Source organism: Schistocerca cancellata, chromosome 1, assembly GCF_023864275.1.
Source record: "Schistocerca cancellata isolate TAMUIC-IGC-003103 chromosome 1, iqSchCanc2.1, whole genome shotgun sequence".
NCBI classification, from domain to species: Eukaryota; Metazoa; Arthropoda; class Insecta; order Orthoptera; family Acrididae; genus Schistocerca; species Schistocerca cancellata.
In genome coordinates, this window is record NC_064626.1 from 363,477,542 (window position 1) to 363,490,325 (window position 12,784).

Sequence of the window (12,784 nt, forward strand, 5' to 3'; positions counted from 1 at the left end):
GCATGTGATCATGCGGTTAGTGTTGTTATTTCTTGGTTATGAGTTCCTGGGTTCAATTCTAGCTTGGTCTCCCCCCCCCCCCCCCCCACAGCCCCTGCTCAAATCTGGATGTGTCTGTTGTCATCATCATTTTATCGTCATTGACTTGCAAGTCATCAAAATGGGCACAAATAAAAAGACCTGCACCAAGATCCCAAACTTCCCAACCAGGATCTCCGGGCCAATAAAGCCATACACACATTCCATTTCATTTTAATGGTATGTGAGTGCAGTCATGGGTAACAGCTAGAATACAATGCTTATACAATCCTCAACATGTTTAATCCATGGCAGTCGAACTCAGAATTCCGACCCAAGATACTGGTGTTGGCAATTGTGTGTGTGAGGTGTGCTTGCATATGTGTGCATGTGTGTGTGTGTGTGTGTGTGTTTTTACTGATGAAAGCTATGGCCAAAAGCTTTATGTAAGTGTCTTATATTTGTGTCTGTTTGCAACTTGACATATCTTCCTTATGATAAGTAGCAATCAGTCTTTTCCAACGGTATTGATATTCCTACCTGGAGTCTCCACTGTTTGATTGTAATTTAAAAATGATTTTTTCTTCTCAGCATAGTAGACCTTAAGTATAAGTTTTAGTTTGTGAGCTACTGAACAATGAAAAGTGAAACAGTTTTCAAATTATAATTTTTTTCTTTAATTATCAAGGTCAAAATCTGATCAATGAATCCTCATGTACCATACAAGAAATGCTCAGATGGATTACAGAAAAATAAAAATCAGTAAAGTCATTTACCTGCAGACTGTGGCATGTTGACAACTGTTGTGGCAACAACTGGAGCAGTGTGACTTAGGGACACAGTATCTCCAAGGTGTGTGAATTCAGGTGCAGATGCTATTGACACAATCTGGCTAGCAGATGGTCTATCTCTTGGAGACTGAGACCAACAAAGCACCATCAGATCAAGTATAAAGCTTGGATAAAGTGTTTCCTGCAATGAAACTTTTATATTAGTTCAAGAGTTAGTTAAATAAAATATTAGTTTATTATGATACTGTATCTTTTTAAGGAAAAGAAGTAATTGGCTACTGTGTGCTGGTGTGTGTAGTGGTATAATAAAAACAACATAAAAGTTGATAACAAACTTCATTAAGCTGTGTTGATAATAGCATAGTAAGACAGACAGAATCCACTGTTCATCTATTTCAACTTACTTAACAAAACTGTGAACATTCTGTAAAGCTTATTCATTCATCCATTTTGGTGTCCTCCATCCAACGATCGTCATGTTGGGTCCGATATGGTACTCCCCAATTACACAGAGAACCAGGCCTGTATATATGCCGTTATTATGATGAAGTCACAACTTCCAAACACATTTTAAAGTTGCTGCTAGCTCGGCCCTGCCCCTCACCATCCCAAAGAGGAACCCATTTACACGTCCTATCTGTGTCTAGTGTATATCATAGATTAAATGTGACATCATGTTTCAAGGTGTTCATGCATCACATAACCTAAGGCAGAACTTGGGAACCAGTCCAGTATTTACAAAAGTGGGTATTCTGTAACTTTTCTGGTATCCAGCCTTTTAACTCCTATTGAAAATGGAAATGAAAATCACCACAAGCTCAGAGATCTGAATTAATGAGACTTATAAAACTAAACTAAAATACCTCCTGTGGTCACACGCTCCTTTCTCTGCCATAACACCACATATTTTAACTGTCATATTTGGTAAACAAATATAGTGTCTGGAAACTACTAGGTGCAAAGAACATACAGCAAAACAGAAACATTATCTCGAAGTACAAAGAATATATATCACAACAACATCACTATTATTTCAGAATAAGTTTTAAAGGTTTGCAAGATCTTTGTTTGAGTTGCTGGATACATGTGTTGGAATAAATATTTTAAGTGGTATACAAATCCTTTCCTGTCAAGTTTATATAGACTAAATTTTATACTCGTTTACATCAGGTGACATGTTGCAAATTTTAAGCACAATAATTACATTGCTAACAGTGGTAAAATTACACATAAATAATAATTTTAGCTGGGATTCAGAGATAGGGAGGAAAGAATGGAGGCAGAAGGCAGAAACAGAGAGGGGGAGGGAGAGGGAGAGAGAGAGAGAGAGAGAGAGAGAGAGATATCAGGGGCAGGGTGATGGGAGAGATTCAGATACAGAGGGGGAAAGGAGTGATGGAGGAGAGCAAACTTTTCTTTATCAGTGGGTTCTTAAGTCTATATCTGTTCACATAATAACTAAGTAAAGGGTGGAGTAATACATTGGTTATGCTTTAAAAATATGCAGATAGATATACAATTTATGCTGTTAGTTGATGTACATATATTTCCAAGCCGACAGGAGAAATAAGCCGTTGGTGTGATGGTATATTTGTAAATGAGACCACTCCATTGCTGTTGTGAGGTAATGTCCGTGCAATCTTGTTGTCAGTGGTGAATGATATGTTTATGCTTTTCATTTGAGGACATAGGCAATCCGATATGAAGTACTACTCACAAATGGGATTTTATGGACATTATTATTATTACTGTGATGTGAATGCTTTGGCACTATTGAGTGTTTCTGGGGTGTCTATTAAAGAGCTGTTATAGCCATTTGCAACAGCTGTTTGTTTTATTATTTCAATTTCTTTTTTACATTTACCTTCAAAGAGCTTATTTAGTTCCCCAGAATTAAAAACTTCTGTAGTAATTCCTGTGCATGTAGACAACTTCATCATTACGTACAATGTGAGATGTGTGAAAGACTGAGGAGACAAGTTCAATTGTGTATAAGAACAAATAGAGTAATGCATGGAATATTTACAGTTGTAGATAAAAAAACATTAGGAACAGTTTTGGTAACTTATGTATCAGGCTTGAGTGTCAGATGATAATTCACGTAAACAATAACATACGATTAGCAGCACAGAAAAAACAAAAATATGTCTAATAAATAGAGTTTATGATTTTCACATCTGACTTTATATCATCACAGTAATTCATTAGCATGTCTTATTAGGTGTATAAAGGCTATAACATATTGAGAAAAATAAGGAAACCAATAGTAGGACACGGTAATGTTTCAGCTTAGGAGATGAAGAGATCAGATAGGGTTAGATTCAGTTTTCGTTCCATACACCCAAAAAATGAAATGATTCTCATGGGTGTGGAACATGTCAGAAAGTATAACATAAAAACATAAAACATTTGAATATAATACTTACTACCCTGATCATATGCCAGGAGACTCTCAAAATAGGTGAATATAACACAGTAAACTGGAACAGCTAATATTTACAGAATTAATACACTGTCAAAATGAAACATTGTTATGCACCAGTGATAAATTTATCACATACAAAATACCTAATCTTGACTGTTGTGATCAACTGCTGTCAAAACTGAAATCCAACAGACATTTTTACTTAAGCTGGCCTAACAGTCTCTGTTTAAACTGTTCTTTATCTTAAATCAAATTTTAATGGTTGTGGCAATTTACTGAAAATGTGTGTTCCTGAATACTGGACCCCTTTTTGGACCAAAGTAAGTGATTTTAGGTCTTTATGTAGATTGCTCTTATTCCTAATATTGATACTATGTATTAAGCTATTAGTTGGAAATAGAGATATATTACTCGAAACAAATTTCATCAAGTAATAAATATACTGAGAAGCAGTGGTTAGAATACAAAGTTCCTTGTACAGGTTTCTACAAGATGTACTTGAATTTACACCACAAATGATTCTTATTACACACTTTTGCACGCTAAAAGCTTTTGCTCGGTTTGATGAGTTACCCCAGAATATGATCCCGTATGACATAACAGAATGAAAGTAATCAAAGTATGCGAGATTTTTTTAAACTTATATCTCCTTTTTGGCCCCAACTGTCTCTGTCTTCACAATATTCCATACAGTTTTTATTTTGTTGCCTGATGTAGTTATCTTTTTCTCATAATAAAGCTGCTTTGATTTCTGGATTACTTGCTTTAATATTTTGCAGTATTCTTTGTAATGCATTACAATGCTAACATCAGAGCTGTTCCTAGATAGTAGATACAGTTACCTTTTTGTCCCACATATCTCTATATTCCTTGTGTAATCCATGGTTTATTTTTTGACTTCTGTGTGATTTGAGTTACCTTTAGGCGAAAACAATTTTTAAAAGTGAAGGTAACTTTATTAATGAATGCTTCATATTTTCCATTTGAGTCAGAAGTATTGTAAACATCTATCCAGTTCATGTCTTTGAGCAGTTTCCTGAATTGCTCAAGTTTTGACTATTACCCTCCTGTACTCCGATTTAAGAGACTTTTTATGCTGACAAGTTTCAACATTTAACACAAGATGCTGCATGCCATGATCAGATACCCCATTTACTACTGATTTTTTGATATGACTTTTTTCCCTACATTTGTCTACAAAGATATTATCAACAGCAGTCTCAAAGCATTTACATATCCTAATTGCAAAGTTCACAGAAGGAACTAAATTGAATGCAATAATTGTTCACTGACAAGAGCTTTTCAATGAATCCACATTAACATCATCAGCAACCACTATTTTCATTACCTTGGTTGGGTTGTTTGGGGGAAGAGACCAAACAGCGAGGTCATCGATCTCATAGGGAAGGATGGGGAAGGAAGTCGGCTGTGTCCTTTTAAAGGAACAATTCCAGAATTTGCTTGGAGCGATTTAGGGAAATCACAGAAACCTAAATGATGATGGCCGGACGTGGGATTGAACCATCGTCGTTCTGAATGCGAGTCCAGTGTGCTAACCACTGCACCACCTCGCTTGGTAACCTCTATTTCCTTATGTTTTACTGTGACGTGGGACAATATGGTTACCAGATTTTTTATGAAGAGGTTAAAATTCCCTGAAGGTGATCTGTATATACCTACTACTATAAAGGCCTTATCATGAAATACTACTTCTGTTGCACAAGCTTCTAAGTGCTGCTCTGAGCAAAATTTATTAATATCAATATTATTGAAATCAAAACAGTTTCTGACAAATGGGGCAACTCCTCCTTTCTCCACATTTTCTCTAAAGAAGTAAGAAGCTAATTTGAGTCCTGTAACATTTAACATATCTATACCAGCAGCCACATGATGTTCAGAGAGGCAGAATATATCAATTGGTTTTCTCAACTGTAACTCTTCAACACAAATAAGCAACTCATAAGCTTACTTCTTAGTCCTCAGATATTCTGATGCAATAAGGATACCTGGGTTTGCGCACTGGCTGTGTTACAAGTGGGTGAACCTAATTTTCCAGCCAATTTTTGAGTATATCTTTCTTCAATCATAACCTCAAAAAAAAAAAAAAAAAAAAAAAATGCTGTTCTGTCACTTGTAACCACTGGTACTTTCATCACTTGTGACAGAGCCCCCCCCCCCCCCCCCCCCCTAAATTATTTGCTATTAGCCCAGACAGTTTTTCTTCCCTTTACTGAAAACAGAGTTCATGGGAAAAAAGACACTCTGATCCTTAAGAAAAAAAAAAAAACAGAAACAAAAACACTACAGAAATTATGAGAATGCAGTGAAATGAAGGACAACCTGGAATGTAATGCCAAGAAAAACAGAGTAGACATCTGAAAAATAAAGAAAGAAGCATGAGATGTAATTCAAATGACAACAAAACACTTCCAATACTATGAAATCAGTGTCTTGAACGTTCTCCACACTTCTGCTTCAATCCTGTCAACTACACGAGTTCTAGAAAGTTTTGGTTTAGAAGGTTCGGTCACATCCACATATTCAACTGCAGAGAAATTCATGCTTACTGAGAAAAGTCTTACTCATTTTTGCACATGTTTTTAACTTGCATAAAATGCAAAGTGATCTTGAAAAACCAAAAATAAACATTACCCTGTAAGTCAGTGGTGGTCTTCCTCCCTCTAGTATGCACTCTTTTACAGATTCATGTCCCTCAAAAGGCTGATGAAGGGTCAACAGCTCATAAATAAACATTCCAAACGAAAAGCAGTCAACCTGAAGAAAAAAAAGAATATTTTCATGAAGTTATCTGGAAGATGTTCCTTCAACTGTAAAATAAGAGAGAAAATTACAGCACTGTAATGGGATAAGAAAATACAACACAAGATAAATGGTTCAGTAAAATCCAAAAATACTGTGCTTGTTGTTCAACACGGAAAGTAATGGGAAGTAATTATAAGAAAGAAACTGTGTAATATTACCTAAATACCAACATGATGAAAAGGATAGTTGATTTGACAAAGGTCTAGTAGGCCAAAAGCTAACTTACTGATAGCCTTTTTGTTGCACTTTCTGCAACTCAGCATCTCGGCTATGTGGTGAGTAGCAACTATTCTTTTAATTATATTTTGTTATGTTCCAACCTGGATTTTCAAATGTTTGATCGTAGCTAACTACCTGAATATAAGGTATTTCATGTTACTTTCTCTCTTCAAATAACTATTAACTTATCTGAAAGATCAGTGCTCTGTTTTTGTGTTAAAACATTACTCCAAATCTCTCCAAAAATGATAGCAAATGTTTCCTTTAAGTGTCTTAGAACTGAGATGAGCAAAATTCTAGTTTTTTTGTTGTTTCCAAGATACAAGAGATGAAATCATGCCCACACCTTATATAACAGGACAATCTTGTGATGTCAGTTATTTGTGGTGGAAAGGCATGTGAAATACAGACCACTGGAGCGATTCCTTGTGCATTTCACTAGTGGGACACTCATATTACTTGCATACTCTATATTTCAAAAGTAAAAATAGTAAACTTTGAACTGGTATGTGTTAGTGGTTAGGTTAGTGTTTTTTTAAACGTCCCGTTGACAACGAGGTCATTAGAGGTGGAGCACAAGCTCGAGTTAAGAAAGGATGGGGAAGGAAATCGGCCGTGCCCTTTCAAAGGAACCATCCTGGCATTTGCCTGAAACGATTTAGGGAAATCACGGAAAACCTAAATCAGGATGGCTGGAGACGGGATTGAACCGTCGTCCTCCCGAATGAAACTGGTATGTGTCTCTATAAATATTTGTCAGATCAAAGAAATAGCATGAAGGTACCAGTAGAGCAGATTGAAGGGAGGAGTTGATGCTCAAAAATATGATATTTTGTGTTAGTGTATTGTATGTACTTTTACACTATGTATAGTTTCACTATTGTCCTATATTACTGCAAGTTCTCAGGTAGTGCTGAGCAAGAGCACACATCGAGGGAACACATCCTGTACATGTGCAGTGCACAGCGTGTAAGGAGATGTTCATTCCCAATGTATGGTTGCTGTACACTGGGTCTGATTAGACCTGAAACAATGTTCTATGAGGAAGAGGGCACAGAGAAGTGACATGGGCATCACCCTTTTCCCTGTTTGCTGTTATGAAGAATATGAAGTGATCTGCTACTGTTGAGTTCAGTGTCACACTCTCAACATACAAGATTGTGATGTGCTCACGTGAGCCACATATGCGCATTTACTTGAGGGGAGTTGGAAAGCCCTATCCTGGCAATGTTAAATTTAGTGAGTTGGCTTCCCTGTATTTCAGGAACCACTGTAGCATTGACATGAAACTTTTACTGGACATTAAACTGTATGTTCTGAGTCTACTGAACTATAATAACTGCATTTCAGCCACTGCTTTAAGAAATACAATTTTTTAATTCCAACAAAAACATTTTTTGGTAAGTGAGTCCATATAAGATTATTGAATGAATCATTGGGATTTTGAGCCTGACCATGCAGACACTTCTTCAGTAATTCAGGATTTGCCAGATCTCTGTAAATAGGTTTTCTGATATCCATGCCGGCTGCTGGGATGGAATGTTTATGGCTGTATGAACTGTTTGAGTACTGGGCATTAAAGTAATTGGACCATGAACCAGGTCCAGGAGGGCAAAGATGGTGTACTGGTTTTTCATCAGTTGACAGTCTGTGGAAGATGGTAGCCCATACTGCCTGCTTCACTTTCAACAGATCCTCAATATTATTTCTAATGGCCATCCCATAATGCTGCTGTACTCATCAATCATTTTGTCTGTCAGCCTGTGTCTTATGGCTTTTATCATCAAAAAGTGCCTTGTCTCTCAAACTTTGTTTCAACTTCCTCAACCCCTCAACCTGGTGTCCACTCTCTTCTGGACATGACCAACACATTCCAGTTTTGTGATAATCTTCTCACCATAAGGTTGAGCGGCTACTACACTGTTATATGCTTTTGAGTCTCCATCACCTGAGAACACACTCCCCTTTCATTCACAGATCGATTAAAAATTTCAATAGCTGCAGAGGCCTCCAAACCACCACTTGTTCCTTCATAATTTCTGCCACAGATATGCCCCTCTTCATTTCCTGATTTACATTTTTAACAATGCTTGGTTAAAATCTGGAAATCTATTACCTTTCCAGTATCCACACTGGTCACCGTAGCAACAGAATTCCTATAACTGTAGCCGCTCTTCCGTCAAGTGCCATCAAAAGCTACTGGTATGTCAGTTATACCATCATTTATTTTTCAGCTTCGTTTACAACACCCTTCATTGACTCACATGCAACAGATTCCACAGCAGCTCCAATAAATCCTGCATACTTGTTGATTTTACAAGGTGGGCATGGTGTATTCATCATGGCACACACTGTTTCTGCTGCAGTGTGTCCTTTGCCAATAGCCCTCAATCCGTAAAATCACCTAACATTTACTTCAAAATAATTATCTTTACAGTTATCAAAATTCAAAAATGAGTGAGTATATTTACAACTGGTACAATTAATGATAAGTTTCCTGGCTAGCCCATTTGATACCTCGCTGTCTTCATGTAAACTAATTGGCCCTCCACATATTTTGCAACACACACATTCACCTAACAGCCTTGTTAGAATGTGTAAATCTATTGGAATATAACCTAACCTACCATTTACATCACTTTTGTTTTGAGAAAACTGTGTATCATGACATTTTATTTTAATCTTCGAAGCACTAATGGGTGTTTCTCTAGATACTGATGAGTTTGCCTGTATTTCATTGTCTGTAACTTCACATGGCACATGTTGAACACAATGTTTCCCTTTACTCAAAAATCTATTACTGTGAAGCCCATGTTTCTTCTGTTTTTTGAGAGATTTACCAATCTATTCGTCACTTTTCCTCAGAAAAATGTTAGCACTTTGACATACAATGCGTGTTTATACTATGAAATGATACGATACTGTTTTTTACAGTGCTACCAATACAAACACGTAATTTAACCTTTATAACACAGCAAAATATATATATATATATATATATATATATATATATATAATAGAGGGAAACATTCCACGTGGGAAAAATATATTTAAAAAGAAAGATGATGAGACTTACCAAACAAAAGCGCTGGCAGGTCGATAGACACACAAACAAACACAAACATACACACAAAATCTAGCTTTCGCAACCAACGGTTGCCTCGTCAGGAAAGAGGGAAGGAGAAGGAAAGACAAAAGGATATGGGTTTTAAGGGAGAGGGTAAGGAGTCATTCCAATCCCGGGAGCGGAAAGACTTACCTTAGGGGGAAAAAAGGACAGGTATACACTCGCACACACACACATATCCATCCATACATACAAGACACAAGCAGACATTTGTAAAGGCAAAGAGTTTGAGCAGAGATGTCAGTCGGGACGGAAGTATAGAGGCAAAGATGATGTTGAAAGACAGGTGAGGTATGAGCGGCGGCAGATTGAAATTAGGAATTAGCGGAGATTGAGGCCTGGCGGATAGCGAGAGGAGAGGATATGCTGAAGGGCAAGTTCCCATCTCCGGAGTTCTGACAGGTTGGTGTTAGTGGGAAGTATCCAGATAACCCGGACGGTGTAACACTGTGCCAAGATGTGCTGGCCGTGCACCAAGGCATGTTTAGCCACAGGGTGATCCTCATTACCAACAAACACTGTCTGAGGATCACCCTGTGGCTAAACATGCCTTGGTGCACGGCCAGCACATCTTGGCACAGTGTTACACCGTCCGGGTTATCTGGATACTTCCCACTAACACCAACCTGTCAGAACTCCGGAGATGGGAACTTGCCCTTCAGCATATCCTCTCCTCTCGCTATCCGCCAGGCCTCAATCTCCGCTAATTCCTAATTTCAATCTGCCGCCGCTCATACCTCACCTGTCTTTCAACATCATCTTTGCCTCTATACTTCCGTCCCGACTGACATCTCTGCTCAAACTCTTTGCCTTTACAAATGTCTGCTTGTGTCTTGTATGTATGGATGGATATGTGTGTGTGTGTGCGAGTGTATACCTGTCCTTTTTTCCCCCTAAGGTAAGTCTTTCCGCTCCCGGGATTGGAATGACTCCTTACCCTCTCCCTTAAAACCCATATCCTTTTGTCTTTCCTTCTCCTTCCCTCTTTCCTGACGAGGCAACCGTTGGTTGCGAAAGCTAGATTTTGTGTGTATGTTTGTGTTTGTTTGTGTGTCTATCGACCTGCCAGCGCTTTTGTTTGGTAAGTCTCATCATCTTTCTTTTTATATATATATATATATATATATATATATATATATATATATATATATATATATATATATATATATATATATATATATATATATATATAAAATTACAGCTTTTATTAGATCTTGAAGTAATGCATGTAAAAATTTTAACATTTTCAACCAGTGTAGATTATACTTAAAAAATAAAATTGAATACTTCGCATGTGAGTTTATAAGTGATGTATATATCATTTTATTTGGAAATTTGCAAATTTTATAATGAGATAAAAATCCAAAAATGTGAAAAAAAAAATTCTGTTCTAATTCACCTTAAGAGTAGCTCGAGTGTGCTGTAACTTGAATGGAATAAATGAGGTTTAATTCTCAGCAGTTTATAAAAAGTTGCAATTGAATGTCTAGGAAAGGCATACCATCTCAATAATCATACTACCGCATTTCTTTCTAAAGAGGACTGGATTTCATTTTAGTTGGGAAAAATGGATATTTCTATGATTTCTGTTTTTAACTGAATATATATTCGGTTTGATTAAAATGACTCTCTTTCTAGCTAATGTTCAATATCACAAGAGTCTCCATATATGTCCTGTGTGATTGAACAATGAAAAACACTTTGCACCCACCTACCGGAAGTATCCAATAGTTATACATAAATTCAATTATAATTATTCATACTAGCTACCTTACATCCCCCTTACCCTCACAGCAGGTGGCATCCTCTCAAACAATTGTCTTAGTGATCTCTGCCCCCTCCCTTCTGTTTACCAAATCCTATATTCTCATTAAGAAAGAAACACATAGTTCTAAAATGTCACCTAATCATTTTAGGGAGTTATTTAATTTTAGGATTACTATTTTGTACTTAATGTAACAACTCAATGATTTTACCACATGGTGAGTTGTTAAATTATTTACATTCCTACATACCTTTCCATTCCATATTTATTTTGTGCTTAAGTGTTTCTATTGGCTTTATTAGGAACGACACCTTCTAAAGTTAAGTACTGAACAACCATTCTATCCCTTTGTAATTTAACATTATTTATACTCTGTAATTTCAATTAAAGAAACTAGGTGATACATTGAAACGAATCAGAAATATAAATTGCAAAAACGTTAATAGTCAATGCACGCATATGTGGAAAACAGAGGATTAAAATAAATACTACCAAGAACACAAGTGACAAACAAAAAATTACTTTTTCTGTATACTCTTCTTCACCATTATAACGCATAATTTCTGGAGCCATGAACCCTTCTGTTCCACCAAAACCTTTTGTTCCAGAGGGTAATGTCAACCGACTAATTCCTGAAATAGAGAATTTATTGTTGAGAATGTCAGGCTTAACTTCTAGTTCAAAGTGTCAATGATATTTTTTCCCCAAATAGTAACTGTATAAATTAATAAGCTAAGCTAAGAGATACAACATACCATAATCAGCTAGTTTTATATGAACACAGTTGTCAGCTTCGTCATGAAATGGTGGTGGCATTTCCCACACTAAAACATTCTCCGACTTCAAATCACGATAAATAATGTGCTGTTGATGGAGGTATTCTATTGCCTTTGCTGCCTGTGAATGAGAACATAATAATGTATTTACAATGAATCTGTAATGAATATAAATGAATAACATGTGAAATTACAATGAAATCAGAAATATCAGGACAGGAGGTTTGGAACCATACAACTATTTTTCATATCAACATTTTGAAGGTGCAGCATAGGCTGTAAACAATGGAACACACTGGAAACAAACAAAGAGTATTTTAGTTTTTGAAACACGCAGAAAGAGGGAGAGTCTGAAGATTACCACTTAACTGTTTTCTTTTAGGACAATTTCATTTTCCACCTTGACTATTATAAAATCATTATCTGCTTCCACCCCTTCGTCACTACCAAAATAAGTCCTCGAAGGTGACCTTTAAGTTTTAGAACAGGTTAAAATCACATGGGACCAAATTGTGACTGTACGGAGGTTGATCAATGACAGTGAACCAAAGGCATCAGATTGTTGGAGATCTCGCAGTACTCATGTATAGTCTGGCATTGTCATACTGAAGGAGAGGGTGCTTCATGCGTGGCCAATCAGCAAAGATGGTAAATGGAATTGTCTTTCAATAACATTCAGTTACAGCATACTGTTTCTCACACACTGACACAGTTACATGACACAACACCATATATCATTTTCAAGTGCTACTGCTGTCATTATAACTTTACACCATCACCCTGTATGAATGTGTACAGATGTGTGACTGTCATTTAAATATTGAACAACTGTTGTAGTTG

At 36.7% G+C, this 12,784-nt stretch overlaps 1 protein-coding gene across 1 annotated transcript in view; it reads right to left on the reverse strand.

The window, feature by feature from the left end:
• Positions 1 to 12,784, reverse strand: part of LOC126176520 (leucine-rich repeat serine/threonine-protein kinase 1) — a 389,495-nt gene that overhangs the window by 22,303 nt on the left and 354,408 nt on the right. Inside the window, exons 38-41 of the mRNA XM_049923710.1 lie at positions 11,924 to 12,065; positions 11,691 to 11,800; positions 5,887 to 6,009; positions 795 to 990 (exon numbers count right to left, since the gene is read on the reverse strand). Of these exons, the coding sequence (XP_049779667.1) occupies positions 795 to 990; positions 5,887 to 6,009; positions 11,691 to 11,800; positions 11,924 to 12,065 (571 nt within the window). The remainder of the gene's footprint in view (positions 1 to 794; positions 991 to 5,886; positions 6,010 to 11,690; positions 11,801 to 11,923; positions 12,066 to 12,784) is intronic.